Source organism: Botryllus schlosseri, chromosome 12 (assembly GCF_051294905.1).
Source record: "Botryllus schlosseri isolate E-star chromosome 12, Bs_hap1, whole genome shotgun sequence".
NCBI lineage: Eukaryota > Metazoa > Chordata > Ascidiacea > Stolidobranchia > Styelidae > Botryllus > Botryllus schlosseri.
Window position 1 is genome coordinate 16,472,629 of NC_137247.1, and position 17,112 is coordinate 16,489,740.

Genomic DNA, 17,112 nt, shown 5'->3' on the forward strand with positions numbered 1-17,112 from the left:
TCACTCATTATGACGTTAATACAGTTTGATCGATGCACAAAAAGAGACCAATTCTACTTCACATTTTAGATTATTTAGTATGTTTTCGACCGTGCCTATTTCATTCTACTTTGTGACGATGCTGTGAGTTGATCACCATTTCGTGGAAATGCTATTTACACTAATGTGTACGTAACTCTGCAGTACATGTTGGGTATGCTGCGATACGACCAACCGAGGTTTACAGCCGTGTACATTGAAAGATAGTATCGAAAGTCTGAAACTATAATTTTTGTCGATGAATTAATTTTTATTGGCCATGAGCATATGATTTTAGTATTTGAGAAAATCATCTCTAATGACTGGACTCGATTAGAACTAATACTGGATTCAGATTCAAGTATGGCGCTCAAATCATCATGCCCATCCCATCCCTAGTCGCATGCAGATGTATGCATCTATTTTTTTCTTCCGCGAAATTGCTATATTGCACCATTCCTTTTCCACAGAACTGCTTTATTCGACCTGCGGACTCAGTTGTGCGGAAAATACAAACTGAATCATAGCGCACACCAACTGGAACCTGTCGATATCAACGGCCGGGCAATACAGTCCTTCACGTCATCCAGTACTTTGGAATCGACCGGGGCTGTGGCGGTACATCTTGTTCCCAAGGTTAAGAACGCTCCAAAGATAGCCCCCATCAAAACTGTCGAGGTAGCGTACTTGCCTGGGTTATTATCGTAGCGGGACGTTGATTTTCGTGACGTACCTTTCCAGCAATCTGTGAGAGTAACGGTGAAGACGTCACAGTCTCACCAGCAAGTCGTGAGAGTGAGACCGACCGTGCCTTTGCGCACGATTTTGAGTAACATCTTGGAGAAGACTAACTTCTCGAAGGACAGCCACAAGAATTTGGAATTGCGGCATCCGGCGAAGACCTCGGAACCTTTGGACTTGTCGAAATCACTGGACGATTACGATAAGCTTCGTGAAGTTTTCGTTGTAGACAAAAAGGGTTAGTAGCCTTACTAGGCTCATATTTGCGAGATGTCGATTTAACACATTGGTACCTGGAGTAATTTGATTTTGAGTATACATTTTATCACTATTTTTATAACGTTTCTTTTATAACGCGGGCTTCACAAAACGGTTCTGCGGGCCGTAGTTTGCCCACCCCTGATCTAATACATATTAGGCGTGACTTACAGTGATATACATCAAATAGATTGGCAATCACCGGCAGAGGTGGTTAGGAAAGAGTTACTTTTATTTTGTTTGAGTACTCAAGTAGGTTTTCCCTACTCCATTTTTGCGACATTTAAAATGTGATTGTGTTTCGATAATGTGTCTGTGTGCGAGTTCTGTGCAGAGTTTTTACTGCATTTGCTGTGTTGTGTAAGTTGGAGTCTGTGATGCGCAGTCTGTAACATACCTATTATCGGACATTCCTATGCAAAATTTTTTCACCAATTCGCGCGAAGTCAATTGTTCAATTTCAATCTGCCAAAACAGCATGCAATCATCGGAATTGGTCAGATTTTAAGAAATTTGTCACTTTTGGAATATCATGATAAGTAAGCAGAAGATGTCTTAGTGGAAACCGTTCTGCAAAACATGAAAGTTGACAATTCGTTCTATTCAGTTGATATATGAATCATGCTAGTAGCCATTATGCGCCAATTTTCTAGTATATAATTTCTAGTTACAACAAGTAATTATATCTGTTGCACGATCTAATCTTGCATTGCAATTTTAACGAGTTGCGTTTGAATCTCACAATTCCGAGAGGAGACTAATCGGAGATTACAAACCTGCACAAAATTTCTGCTTGTATTTGGATTGGTTTTTGTAATTTCGGATTCGTCTCCTCCATTTGAATACATGTGTGCTTGACGACGTTAATCTGTTTGCTGTAATTTGTTTACGTCGGCAGCCCATCTCCGTACCGATGCAGAGACTGCGTCATTACGTTCACAAGGTATGGAAGCCATACTTCGACTTTCTGCATGGTCATTTTCGTAGTGTTGTGTGGATAAAATCCATATCAGTTGCGTTCGCTGCATGCGTATTGTGTATCTGTACATCTTAATAGTGATACAATTTGATATTCTGAAAAATATGGAGGTATCATTTCTTTATTGATGTATGTTTCAAAATCGCATAGTTTAGCGGCGAGAAGATCAATGTTTTCTGTCTTTATATGGGATAAAACTCTATGTGCCATCTTAATCGTTTGAGTGGCGACTCACAAGTGCCGAAATGAAGTTGTCTCGTGGACACATTGGTACGTCTAACACTAACCTAATGTATAGCCCTACCATAATTTAGTCGCCACCCTCGATGCCCATCCGTCGAGCATGCAACACTTCGCCATGCCATATTTGAGCTTGTGACTTTATAACCCCAAAAGTAACCGGACCCCAAACCCAATCCTGGCCCAACACCAACTTTAACCTACATGCTGGAGAGTCAAATGCCCATATATATAATGACTACCGTAATTTTCCATGTATAATTCGCAAAATTTTCACGATTTTTGCCCTAAAATCGGGGGGTGCGTATTATACATAGGAACAACGCGATTGAAAAAATCTCCCTCGATAAAAAACTTGAAATCACACCTTCCTTCATGTTTGTTTCCACCTCTAGCCATCGTGCCCGTGATTCGTATTATAGAGTGTAACGTGTTGCCAATTAACTAGAATCGTCTGCAAAGCACGCGATCTCTTGCTGAGTTAGTTCGCCGTTTGTACGCGAGTGAAATTAGGTCGCTGATTGCTACAAGCATGCGCGGCAATCCTTGCTAATTCATCGCATCTACGACAGGTCGACAATCGCATACGCAAGAGGCCATGTGCACAAGATATAACCGCTTGCGTAATCAGCCGCATCTCCAACAGGACTGGTGCGCCCGACATAACCGTTAGCTTGAGCAATCACATCTGTAATTGTAATAGGCCTCGTGCGCAAGATGTCGTGTGTCACTAGCCTGAACTGTCGCGTCGCCAGCCTCGCAGGCTTTGGCTACTATCTATTCTCGTTTAGAGACAATGCACTTATTGTATTATGATTAGCGATGGTTATGTCATGATTGTTGAACCGTGACATCGCAAAACAGACAACATCATATATTAAAACACAGCTATTCATGTACTGCGAATGCAGGGTGCGTACTATACACGGGTACAGGCTTTTTCACAGAAATTACATGCTATTTTAAGGGTGCGTATTATAGGCCTACATGGGGGCGTACTATACTTGGAAAATTACGGTATCCTCAATTCATCAACGCCTTAGCTTAATTTAATGTTCATCCCTTGACCGGAACCTAAAATAACCCTTGACTTGACCTAACGACATTGTCAATTGTCATTCGAATGAACTGTCACTCCGATAGATTTTACTTTTTGTCACTTGATTGAGCTGTGACACTCATGCATTAATGTAAGCTTATCAAGATGCTAAATTTGCAAATGATCCGACTTGTGGCCTGCAGATCAGTTTACCCGTATAAGAAGGCTATGTCGCCCAATCAAGAAGTCACAAGCCTTTCCTTAAGTATGCAAATGGGGTTGAGGTCATAAGCGTGATCCCTTGATGGTGAAGTAGGTCAAAGCATGTCCGCAATGTCAAAAGACAGTGTCCGTTGTGACCACTTCCAGGATAATTTCATTTAATCATAATCCTTTGGAATAGCTTGAATGTTATCCTCTATTGAAATAGCCTGGCACGTCAAAATTGTGTAAGTTAATTCTTAAAGATGCCGCTGACAGAGATATCTTCTAATTGGGAATCGTCTGTTATGAGTTTTCTGCCACTTGATCTGTCAATAGCCTATTTAGGTATGATCACTTCGGAACCACTTGAAACTTTCACATTGTCCTTAATTGCACTTGTAAATTTTTGCACTGTTACCCTCGTAACTCGGGCCACCTTGAGCCACTCGAAATATTTCCTTGTATATTATATCGGCTACATCAACTGCTGAAAGTGCTTTGATTTTACGTGCTTGTGTTTTGGCAATTTGGTTGATGCTCGTCAGCTCAAGAAAGCCAGCTTTATCGTAGTAGTAGGTGTTCAAATGTGAGCATCTAACGCGGTAATATAGCTAATTTTGGTGATGGTAGTGAGTGATGTCTGTAGGCATATTGTAAATGTCTCTTCGGGAGACGGCTTGTAAAAATTACACACATACACTTGGATTTTTAGAATGCTGACACCCCTAAATATGCCACACTTTCAATAAGTCGCTATTTTTGCTCTGGATTCTTTGAAAATTGACATTTGCCTTGTGATTACGACCAAATTGGAATAATGACCCGAAGCAATTTGGAAACGTTTGAAAAATTCTGTTCAGAGCAACGTCTTAAATAGTTAAGATGCTAGTGATTGAAATAATTTGAGTGAAAATAGCTGTAGCTTAATGCTGTGCTGTGTCAGCTGTCCTGAGGTCGATTCCAACATAATATTCAAAATCAAATTTCGCCTCGAATATTTATTACGATTAATCTGCTCTTATAATTACAGTACATTGACGCAAGAGGCAGTATAGAGATTTGTAGTTAACAACTGTAATAACGTGCGTAATATTCATGTTGAATTACTCAATTAACCTCTGGGCTCCTTAGGGTTCTTGCTGTATTGCAGTTACATTGATATGTTGCGATATAGATTGTGTTATCCATTTATGAATCGGTGAATGATTTATGTTTTGTGTATTTGCCGAAGGAGCCGTATTCAAGCTGTGTCTTTGCATCCAGATAAACAATTCAAAGATACCAAAGAAGGCAAAAAAGATGGTTCGAAAAAGGGCAAGAAAATTAAGAAACTGTTCAAGTTCGGGCGGAAGGTATTTCATATTGTACGGGGTGTGTTTGATTCGAACTGACAACTGTGATTTTCTGATTTTTAGAAAAGCAAAGGGGACATTGCATCGCCGACATCACTGTCACCACCTCCTTCGTCTCCCGAGTATGTTCGCCACGAATTTCTAGATACACCTACAATAACATTACCCGGCAATGTCAATGGTTCTATAAATACCCACATTACCGCGAAACTCTGCCTCTTCGCCCCCATTATAGCGGCTTCACTGGCTTGTATTGAATAGGCCAGGCCCCTTTTGCAAAAATATTCCAGATGCCTTTTAGGGTTTTTACAATGGAACTATCTTTTTGTTGCGCAAGCCTTGTTTACTCAAGACGGAAACACAAAAGAATTTGAAATGGACCTAACGCGCCGTAATCTTCACTACAGCCTATAATCCATTTTGCTCCGGTATTGCTATCAATTAAACCCCGTCATTGGCTGTGTGACTACATCTGCTTGAGTAAAGACACCGTTTACAGCTTGTAAACATAGTGATTTATTTGCACTCACTTGTATTGGACTTAGAGTTAGTTCCTGCTTGAGACTTGTTTGCTAATTCTCCATCTCATCGACCCAGAAGTATCGTAAAGTTGAAATTCTTCAGTGTGAATCTTGTTTTGTAGCAAGTGCCCAAGAGTTAGTATGCATGCTGTCACGTTCTATTAGTAATACAACATTAGTGAGCTGCATCTGCATTGCATTCCGGGAAAGTTTACTGAAAATTGCAATTTATTCCACAATTAGCAATTTTCCCTGGCCTTGTAGACCTTACTAGGAATTTTAATGTTTTATTCTGAGTAACAAGATACAGACAGAGCTAATCTGTATGTTAGCTTATCTCCAAGTTGACACGGTAGGTTGTTGAAAACAATCATATGATGTGATCAAGGTACAAGCTTGGGCATTCCCAGCGGTGGTCTTATGTCAAAATTCAAATATTTGGTTTTGTGAAAATGAATTAGTAATTATCACATTTCGTATATTACATAGCGAGGGCCGAGGTCCTGTCCACACATTCCATTTTCAAGGAACAATGAAAGGAAAGAACGTTATTTATTTTTGTCCTTGATGGTTTTTGTGGTATATACACAAACTCATGATATACATACACACGATCCGTGCATATGCATACTGTAAGTGCATGAGGGTAACAAACTGACATTTTGCACGCCTCTTATCATGTACAGGCTGACAAGGCTGCACATTTCATGTTATGTTAGCTCATCAGCTTTCTTAAGAATTCCAGCTCCTTATTTTGTCTGAGAGGTTCCAGTTACTTATAACTCATGATGCACATGCGCAAGCACCGCCATATTCTGTAAAAAGAAAATATCTGAAACAACAGCACAACAACTTTTGTAGTTATGATATTCCTTTCAATAGCGATTACAGAGTTGGTGATCATTAGTCCAGGAGCTATGTTCAATAGCGAATACAGAGTTGGTGATCATTAGTCGAGGGGTCATATATCAACTACTTCTGTGATCACAATCAATACCTATATTATTTTTGCATACAAGCCAAACGGAATTATGATTTGAAATACAGAGTGCCTTTCTGCACTACAAAGAACTTGGGCTTTGAAACACGTTTCAAGTAAAGTTATTGGGCTAAAATCAACTACTTCTGTGATCACAATCAGTACCTATATTATTATTGCATAAAAGCCAAACGGAATTATGATTTGAAATACAGACTGCCTTTCTGCACTACAAAGAACTTGGGCTTTGAAACAGGTTTCAAGTAAAGTTATGGGGCTAAAATCTAGAATACTTAAGCAGTACGTGCATAGACACCGCGTATTTGATAAAGTACTTTCTTTCGTGCCTTCTGCTGGTTGTGTTCTAATAAATTGTTTATTTCAAAACGAATATCTTATTTTTAGTGTAGAGTTGCCTGCCACTTACAACGAAAAAGGTGTAGATGTGGAAACGCCAACCACAAAACGTCCTGCACCTGTGAAACAACCATCACTGCAGGTAATTATGTGTTTTAATGGCGCGTCTCCTTGTGTAAGCACACCAGGATCGAGCATCACTCTGTATGCAATCAACCAGATATTTGCCAGTCAACAAGGTTTTTGTTTTGACAAATGTGGGCATTCCAGTCTTGGTGAAGAGTTGCCCTTCTATCCACTGACAAAACATTGTGTTTCTATCTGTGGCATAGGAAAAGTGACATGAGAATATGTAAGTTGCTGCGATGAGCTTACTTGCTGTAATGAATTTAACCGGGATATGCTGTGGTAACCCTGAAGTTCTAGTTGAGTTTTGAATATTTGTTTTGCATGCCTGTTCTGGTTTTTGTTTTATTTGGCTGATATGAGGCATTGTTGCTTTGGCCTGTTGCATGATAATATGCTTAATATCGACTACTATGTACAGTACATTGCTTACTCCATGTACTAAGCCATATAATGCGTGTCAGGTACAATTTATATATCTTGTGCCTGTATTTCCTGAAACATATTATTTTGGGTGGAGAAAACCTTATTTGCCATGTGCATATATGGCTTACCACTGACCAGTTTATTGACGCCAACAATGTAGAAGTTGTTTATTGGCCAAATCTTTCAAATATTGGAATGTTGGATCATTCTTATTAACCTTATACAAGACCACAATATTTAATTAGAAATATACAATCTTGGACACATCGCTGTTACTTCACTCTGCAGTACCATGGGTTGCCGGCTCACACTGAGCCTTCACTGACAAACACGCCAAATTGACTTGAATTAGGTCAAATTGAATCCTTTCACTGACATCACTATGGGAATTCTATGAATTGTATTCCTAATATTTTTATTAGCCGTAGGTATTTCCAGAAGTAGTAGTATTTTACTATTAATATCATGGAAAACTGAATGAGCGTTAGTAGATATGCATTGCAAGTCACAACTGTATTCGAATTGACAGTTTGAAGTTTTTTGGTGCCATGCGGTGTATAATTATAATCGGTGTATCATGTGGACAGACAGTTTGGCTGTAATGTACTATTTTTTGCTTCCTGCCGACCGAAGACACGATAGGATTTTAGCAATTTAGCCGTGTAAACTGGGAAATGGCAACCTAACCCAGTGCTACTAACTGCCTTGCTTTTTGTATTAGTTCTTCAATGAATTCTTTACCATCTATTCAGAGCCAGGAAGACGCTGACATGCAGCAAGACTCCGATGACGGTAAGAAAGTGGTGATTGTTTGAAATAGCCAGGCGTGGTATAGGGACATTTCTGGACTCTACCAATGTTATCTTATAGTGAATACACTTCTTTGATCCTTTTTTGTGGCGTCAGGTTCACTATGATGCTGTACACTGTACAGCTTGCGATTGATGCTTTTTTGCATCTAGTTGATGCCAATATACACAGTTATCGAGATCGAGCTGTTTTCTTCCTTCAGTGTTGATATTATCAAAAGATAATGAAAAATCATGACTGAGTAATGACTAATATAATGTAAGCTAGATGGTTCTTGCGCCTCATGAAGTGACAAGTTTTCATGCTGTGCTGCACGTCAAAGAAATGTGGACCATAATGCTTACTTGATCATATCATAGGTTTTCGACATTATTTCAAGAATGTGATTACGATTCAACTTGAAATCTGCTGCAGAATATATAATTTGTTATCGCGTAATTCCTAAAATCGATATCTACTCGCATACGATGATTATTACAATGTCTATTTGATGATTGGAGAAGTTTCCTAATTTCATTCTGATTTTACATGATTCTTATGATTCCGTATAATTTGGGGGTTAGCGAAAAAGACCAAGTCACCTCCGCCGAGACCGGTGGCGCAGCCACGGCCGAAACCACGCGCCACAGCACCCCGGCCTCCTACAACAGGTAACGAATCGAGCGTTAATGGCGTATTTGATTTTTGCGACATCGTATTTCACCAGCTAATTTACGATGATTGAATGGAACGGCTCAATATACGACTTGGTAATTTGTTTATCGTCGCTGGAAAACCAAACTGTCTTATGTCCACTTTTCGTATTTTTGAATATTTGTCTTTGATCACTATTTGGACATAGATTTTTCGTTTTAACCGGGTCCCAAGTTCCTACGTATGAATATCTAGTAAAGTGGAGATATGAACTTGAATTTTCAAGCCAATTTGAAAACAAAACTGTTTTATGTCCAAATTGTATGGTCAAAGTCAAAATTGCCAAAAATGGACATAAGACTGTTCAGTTTTCCTGCGACGATATAGTCAAATGTGACGTACATCAGGGGCTGGACAGAGCTCTTTCCGTTTATATTTTGAGGCGACCAACTGTAATTTATGGTGATAATCCAGGTATTACAGTGGGGCACGAGATAGATGATGCTGGTATCGAAATCCAGCTTCAAAATAATCCCGATTCCATATCATCATCTGATCAAAATCGTCAAATCCGATTTAATCAAGAGCTAACCCATGCTCATGTCTGCTAGACACGTTGAGACTACTCCCCATTGGTTATTAGGAAGTATTAGGTTACGTGACTTTGATAGTTGGAGAGATGATGCGATTAAGATGTGCATGTGCAATTATCATTAGCTCCCGATGACTTGTGAAATGTCATATCAAATTACTGGTAGTAACTTTACTTTCTCATTATTCAATATCCGTTGTCATACAGTAGGGTATTGGACAACACTTATGAGGTATAAGTATTTCGGTGTCCATCCGCGCCTTCTGTGGTGGAGAATTTTATATGTCCCAGTCAGCTGCTTGATATTTTCATTGTATGCCCGGAAAAAGTTCAGTGAAGCATTGTAAAATTAGACTCGCGTGTTTCTTGCTTGGTGAGTTATAAGCTACCAAGAATTTTCAGTGTTCACCTGTAGTGCTAAGAGATGAAAGCGGATATTATCATGGAAGCAGATTTTGATTGTTGATTTTTTTGGTGTGTCACGCGTTGAAAATATCAATGCTTACGTCAGGCAAGAAGAAAGCACCGGCGCCTCCGACTCCTACTGCTCAACCCTCAAGCTCAACAGAATCGAGTCAGCCCGTGACGAAATCTACAAGGCCTGACAAACCGCCGCGGCGCATGGTAAGCGTCTGGGGGACTACTGTAGATTTGAATCTACTTTACAAATGCGCTAATAGAAGGTTTATACAGCACTTTGCTATCCTTCAAGTAACATATTAAAAATTCTGTACCTACCATGCGACTAGCGGTCCTTACCTTGTGTAATACAGGGGCTGATCTTATACAGGGAAGTTTTTCCTTTGATTTTTGACTTATCCTCTATCAGTAATATGAACATTATGCCTAGCCCATGTCTTTGCAAACACATAATCATACTGTTCGAAACATTAAGATATAGGATGAGCAGACGCAAAGGCATGTAATGCACCAGGCGGTCTCCCCAGCCCTGTTTGCCAACCACATCTACCTACAATGTTGCACCAAGAAAAAGATCGGCTATTTCCTCTAACGGTGGCCTAGTCGAAATTTATCGATGTCAAGCACTGATAATCACATTCTTTGTTATGACTACGCATACCTACGGTGAAACAGCAAACCCACGTCTGATCTCAATATTGGGAAGCTGATAACTAATAAAAGACATGACTATTGCCTGTTCCCAATCGCGGCGTAATTACCAGTGGTGTGACTATTTTGACCTACTCGAGCACTGAATATGAGACAAAATAAGGATATAAGTGAAAATGAGCACATAACCTATAAGGACAATGTAATTTTAAAGTTGTAGTTTTAACATTAACCTTATGTGGATCCCGTAAAATTAGTCTGCAAACACCCAAGGGATTCATAGAGCCTGGGTTAAGTACCCCTACCGTCGATGTAAAGCCCGAAAAATGTAAGTTTATCACAATCTACAACCTTGGGATTCTGAAAATTCTTTGTACGGTACCGTATTCTGTTTGGTCAAAGAGTGGAATTATTAAAACCTATTTATATGTCTGGATGTAAAATCTAAGAATACCTAATTTTTGTCAGTAAAATTCCATTATTTATTAAATATTTCGGTTTCGTCGCAAAAGATTTTAGTCTTAATCGTATAAATCCCACTTTGATTTTTGCGTTCCTGGTAATCATTTTCTCCGACGCCTATTCACCATTAATTTTTACAGAGCATTGAAAAAGCAAAGGATATCCAGGAGGATAAGGAAGACGATGTGGTCGATGGGATGGTTGAGCAAGAAGAACGTGAGTGTGGCGAATTTACTCTGAAAGAGATAGGGCTTATTATTGTGGGATTGCCATTATCATAAGTGCTCATTTGTCCACACAATAGCTGAAATATTACTCGAGATTTAGTGTCTTCAAATTAAAATCTTGTTTCGTATATGAGATTCAAATCAACCCCAAATCCAAAATTAAGCTTGTGTGCAAATTCGGTAACGGCTGAAATTTACTAAAAAGTCACATGAAAAGCGGAAAATGATGAGAAATTTCCTATCTAGTCCACATCCAAATTATCTAATAACTGGACGAACGTCCAACTTCTTGCCTTTTGGAATTGAGATATAAAATATTATCGGCAAACCGGCAGGAAACTTTCCGCTGTATTAGATATGTATTACGGTGGCTTGTGTTTGTCATGATCGAGGGAAAATTCGGGGTTTCCGAAGGCTTACAAATCAGCGTAAGTGATCCCCAGGTTAGAACCACTGCCCCAGGCTTTAACGCAAAGTGAATCTCAAACTCTATCGCGATAGATGCACGAGCTGAGACGTCGGCTGCGAGTTCGTCCGTCAAAGACACGGAGTCTTCTGGAGACGCAGAAGTTGTGTCTGAAGAAGAGCACGACCGCGAGTCAGTGACAAAAGTAGAAGATAACGCGACGGTCGAGAGGCAAGATGAGGAGCCAAGCACATTGCCTCCACCGACGGAGCGAACTGATTTCAAATTTTTCGCGTCGGAGGATGAGAGTGATCACGGTAATGGCGTTATTTGGTACGCGGCAGTTTAGTTGTGCCTGATTAGTGTGTTTTCTGCAGAATCTCTTCCGGAGAAGGAAGTCGTCGACAGCGTGGTTGAGGAAGATCGAGAAATACTTGAGGTATTGAATTTTTTATTTGGCGTCTCTAAGGTCGGGTGCAGAGTATGGTTGGACGCAACGATTCAAGTTATGGAAGTCGATTTTTTGGAGAAATGAAAATATACGCCTTCACAGCGAGAGTTTCATGCTGTTGACGTCCGATAATATTTAGGTGTATTTGAAAATGGGTGACTTCAAGAGTTGCATTTTAAACAATCTAAAATATATATTCAACACTATATCTTCAATGAGGAGCCTCAAAACCTAGGTGGACCATATGTCGGCACCGAAAACATGCACAAGGCCACCCATATTCATGGAACGACATTTCTGTTTAAGTAGTAATTAGTAAATTATTTTCGATGATATGTAACTGGCGTGATTTTCCTTGCGGCCGCAAAGAAAAGTTATTTAAGTGAGTGATCATTGTGGAAACTGCTCTGATTTTTGTCCGTTTTCCTATGTCTAAACTAATAAATTTCTTCGTGTACTTCTTAGTGGGGTTTTCACACCATTCAGAGTCTTTTAACGACATTATAATGGGAATTTGTTTGTATTTTATGTGTCTTTTTTGGAAATCCGCCATATTTCGAGTGCCGACTGTTTTTCGTTGTAGGAGCCGAGCGAATTCGGTAAATCCGAAGCGGGACACTCTTCAGATAATGTGGGCGCCGTTGAGATTGTCAAACAAAGCGTAAACTTGAAGGCACCCGATCAGCATGCTGTCGCTACGGTATGTTCACTTGTTATTACCTATAGACATGGACTGTTTTTATTAACATGGATTAAAATAGCCTAGCTGCTTTCAAAAAAAGTCGACACTTTTGGTTAGTTGTAATCGCGGCCTTATGGCTGGATTTTCAAAAGCAGGCCTAGATTTGGGCGACTTGTTCTACTTGTGTGTGGCTACTTGTGTAATTTCAAGATACATCTTGGCGGCAATACAAAATGACTGACGACACTGCAAATAGATCAATGTTCTGATAATGATAATAATGTTATGATAATAACTTGTCAACTGGCCGTTCTTGGTGAATTATAAGTTGCCGTTATGGATGTGTGCCTGACATTTAAGCATGCGACACAATGGAAACAACACCCAGGCATGCGCCACATGAGAACGTGACTTTATAACCTCAAAACTAGTTCTAACCCTGTACTGACAAGATAGTGTAAGGGTGGAGCGTCCGGCTTCTTGGTCGGTAGCGCGTGGGGCTCAATCCCCAGCGAGATTGGTGTTAGCATTCCCGGAATAGCATGGAGGGGTGGAGCACTACTTCAAAAGCCATACTGTACCTACCTTGTCTAGCGGCATGTGCTCATTATGAACTCATGGTATGCATACGCACGGATCGTACTTATGTATATCATGAGTCGGTGCATATGCCGCAAAAACATCAAGGACCAAATATATAATGTCCTTTATTAACCCTTATATATCCTAACCCCAAAGCTAACCCTAAATCTAACCATAAATCGAAATTGAACCCATAGGCTCAAGTGTCGCATTCCCAATTGTCTGGTGCCAGTATGGCATGTGATCTTACGTCCATAGAACGTTATTGATATCAAAGAAAGATACCCCCAACGCTGTTCAGTCAATAGCCAGCTTATGGTGCTCAAAATGTTTCGATTCCCCTGTTCAGTCTGGTTCTTCCACAGAGCGTTTTCAATTTTTCCGATATCGCCATAAGCGAATCATTCAATACAGGAATCCGGCCTTCCGATAAACGAAGAGATAACCGAAGACGTTCTCCGTGACTTGTCCGACATCGAGATTTCGGCAGAATCGGACCAGTCCGACGTGGAAGTTTCTACGTCACCAACGGAACGCGGCGTCAAGACAGCTAAGGTGTCTACGGAAGCAAAAACGCCTGATGCCTCCGGCACTGCTTCACCCTTCTCGGAAACCCACGGACCCACATCTCGTCCCGACTCACCCGACAAGCCCCCATCACCCACTCCGGTAGTTATTGAGCAGAAAAACCCATCGCCCCCTCCGGAAATTTTTGAGCAAAGAACCCCATCACCCCCTCCGGTAGTTATTGAGCAAAGATCCCCGTCTCCTCTCCCCAATTTTGCCCTGGGCCCCCAGTCGCCTGTCACTCAAGACCGTGCTAAGACCCTGTCGCCGCCTCCGGTCGACGAGGACCAGTTTGTTGTGCCCCCTCCCCCCTTGCAGGATGACGATAACTTATTCACCACCCCACAGGATTATAATGTGTATGATGCAGATGAGGAGGATATTGGGACGCTGGAAGCGGAAGCGCTCGCGAGACTTCAACAGTTCAACGCGTCCATGCAAGGTATCATTGACATATTGATATGGAATCGTATTTATTCGTATGTAGGGGTGCCAAGTCAGTTTGAAATCAAGTATTAGGCTTCCAGTAAGGTCTCGATTTGTATCATTGTACTCAATTTCAAGTGGAAATAGTGAATTTTCAGCCTTGCTCCAACTGCTTCAATCAAAATGGTAGGTCTGCTGATGATAGGCACATTTCTTGTTGCGTTTTAAAACGTTAAAATATTTTTATTGCCCCTCCAGATGATGAACAGCCTTCTTTGCCTGATTCTCACAAAACAGCGGATCAAGTCAATGGCAGACCGGATATGCCACAGGTGAATGTTATGGCTGTAAGTTTTAGATTTCAGGAATGCTGTTGTATAGTCAGACAATAACGGAAGATTGATCACAGTGAACTTCATTTAGTATGATGTTTATAGGTAATGTCAATGTCTTTTCTCGTTTGTTTTATATAGTCGTTTATGCTTGGTTTGCCTTCCTTGTGGAATTGCTTGCAGGAATGTGACTCACTCTCGAACTTGGTAACTGGCCTGTGCTTAACTACTTCAGATATCAATCGATTTTGTTTATGTCAATTCGCACATTCGTGACATTTATACGGTGCTTTTTAGCAAGTGTTCCCCAAGTTCTACCAAATCTCCAGACATAGTATGATGTTATTTTCAAGAAAACACATATTTGTTTCTGAAGAGCTTCTATTTGTTTCTGTTTATCACTAGCCTACAGTTAATGTATGCACGCCACAGATGATGGCAGCACAATAATGGAGTAAAATTTCAGCTAAAACGTACGGGAGTCTGCGGTGGTCCGTGACGGTACAAAAGGGGTCCGCGAAGACAAAAAGGTTGAGAACAACTGTATTAATTTATTTTTTTTCGAATTTTTTCTGGCTACCGAACCCATGAAGCTGTTAAGTTGTCTTTACTAAAACAAATGTATGCAAATCGAATTTGAGTCAATTCGTAGGAGTCAAGTTATTGGAGTTTTTTATTAATAATTCTTGAATTAAAAGAGGTAAATACTATTATTCCAAATCCACGATTTTCAACTCCAATAACTTCGCTTCTACCAGTTGGAATTGAGTCAAATTTGCAATGTATTTTATTAGATGACTTGACACTTCCACGGGATATACAGAAAAATTTGAAAAATTTATTTTTTCATAGTAAATTCAAAAGAAGCTTCGCTTCTGCTATTTAGAATTGAGTCAAATTTGGTGGGCAACGCAAGAATCTGAAAAAAAGTTACTTTTGAACAACCCTGATGCGCATGCATGCTGCAAACAGTTCAGAATCTTTTCAACTGCTTTGCAAAACCAAACCTCATAATTACAATTTGACTAGGGCTTCAACAGGCTTGCAAAGTCCGACCAATCGTACAGCCTCACAACAATCTGTTCAGAACCGACTTCGAATGTTTAAAATACGGATCCACTCGGTTTGTCTTGTGTTGATTTAGTCGTGCGCTAAACAGAACCTTTCGCAGGACGAGGAATCGGAAGACGAAGAGAAAACGTTGGAGGAAATTGAAAGGGTCAAACGGGAACTTGAAATCGCGAAGCAAAAGAAGGCGCAGAAAGAGGCTGAAGAGGAGTATCGTAGAAAGAACCCATACACGATCGTGCCGGGTAATCTTTCGAGAAATTTATCCGTCAGAGAATGTGCCATGCCCCTTATCAACGCTAAGCACAGGCGGTCAGATTAGTCAGCATTGATACGCAAGTAAAAGTAGCGGTATTTCTGTAAATTTCCACTCAATTACAAGTAGAGATAGAAATTTGAATAGTATAATCGGGCTCATTTCATTATGAATATACTATTCATTTGTATAAGGAAGTTCTGTACCTCCAACAAGCTTTTCAGATAGGGATTTCCAAGACGTACCAAAACTGCTTCAAGCGTAGGGTTACCATATTATGGAAATCTAAAAAGAGGACACTTTTCGAGTAGAATTCTCAAAAAATGGTAAGTTTTTCCCACTTTGTGGTCAGTTGACTAAAGAAAAAAGGTCAACTTTCCACTCGGCTCCCGAAATCCTCTTAAAAGAGGACGTATGGTAACCCTATTCAAGCGGGAGTGTAAAATTAAATGTTTGAGAGGTACTCTCAAGTTGTGATTTGCTCGAAACGATGCATACTTTTAATAGTAAATTAAAGGAGGGGGGTTACAAGATGCGTCTTTACGACAAAGGGATTGATGACACTTCAAATATGACGAGCAATTTTCGAAAATAATATATTATGTAAACAGGATTATGGTTTTACCCGGTTTTATGGTTATTTCACTCACAACGGCAATCCAAGCCAATCCGAAAACAACTGTCTACTTTACAATAGCCCAAGTAAAAAAATTAAGTGGTTTTTCATCGAAAATGGAAGTAGTTAAGTGATTCAACTATAACCACCTGTGATGGCCGGGATTTGTTGCAACTTTAAAATTGCAAAATTTGCCATATTGATAAGGAATTTGCCTTCGGTAGCCTTTTTATCCAAATTTTTCCAAATCACGTAATCCATAATAAGATAAGAATTGGAATTCTTGGAACTCTGCACCGCAGTTGAAAGGATATTATGAAACTCACTATTCCCTCGATTTGTGTTTGTAGGCTGTTCTCGTCTTTCACTGTCGTAGGTATGGTAAAGCAATATTTCTGGGTTCAGATCAAAAGCCTGAAGCCGCCCCGTTCGGGAAAACCAAGACGTACACCTTTGTTCCTAATCAGCGCGCAAAAGTAAGTGACGGAGACTGCAAATGGGGTAATTTCGGATTTCGTATCCGATTGCCTGATTATGATTGACTATGGATCCCCCATGATGTTGAAGCCATGTTTGGACTTGGACTTGGACATCAAAGTTTCTCGAACTCTCATTTCATGTCACTTTTGAAGAAATTTCAGCATTTACTGTAATGGGGCTTGGATATCTAGGCCTGCGCCAAAAAAACACT

The 17,112-nt window shown here is 40.2% G+C and overlaps 1 protein-coding gene across 6 annotated transcripts in view; it reads left to right on the top strand.

Annotated features, from left to right (window-relative positions):
* Nucleotides 1-17,112, top strand: part of LOC145452414 (uncharacterized) — a 28,024-nt gene that overhangs the window by 3,029 nt on the left and 7,883 nt on the right. For 3 of the 6 annotated variants that reach the window (XM_080330600.1, XM_080330601.1, XM_080330603.1), the window contains exons 4-20: nucleotides 489-696; nucleotides 760-997; nucleotides 1,916-1,960; nucleotides 4,743-4,831; nucleotides 4,895-4,953; nucleotides 6,737-6,830; nucleotides 7,993-8,032; nucleotides 8,614-8,700; nucleotides 9,787-9,899; nucleotides 10,949-11,024; nucleotides 11,537-11,758; nucleotides 11,819-11,880; nucleotides 12,476-12,592; nucleotides 13,571-14,165; nucleotides 14,408-14,496; nucleotides 15,653-15,794; nucleotides 16,827-16,897. In XM_080330600.1, the coding sequence (XP_080186726.1) occupies nucleotides 489-696; nucleotides 760-997; nucleotides 1,916-1,960; nucleotides 4,743-4,831; nucleotides 4,895-4,953; nucleotides 6,737-6,830; nucleotides 7,993-8,032; nucleotides 8,614-8,700; nucleotides 9,787-9,899; nucleotides 10,949-11,024; nucleotides 11,537-11,758; nucleotides 11,819-11,880; nucleotides 12,476-12,592; nucleotides 13,571-14,165; nucleotides 14,408-14,496; nucleotides 15,653-15,794; nucleotides 16,827-16,897 (2,347 nt within the window). The remainder of the gene's footprint in view (nucleotides 1-488; nucleotides 697-759; nucleotides 998-1,915; nucleotides 1,961-4,742; nucleotides 4,832-4,894; nucleotides 4,954-6,736; nucleotides 6,831-7,992; nucleotides 8,033-8,613; nucleotides 8,701-9,786; nucleotides 9,900-10,948; nucleotides 11,025-11,536; nucleotides 11,759-11,818; nucleotides 11,881-12,475; nucleotides 12,593-13,570; nucleotides 14,166-14,407; nucleotides 14,497-15,652; nucleotides 15,795-16,826; nucleotides 16,898-17,112) is intronic. The other 3 variants (XM_080330602.1, XM_080330605.1, XM_080330604.1) reach the window with 3 other exon arrangements.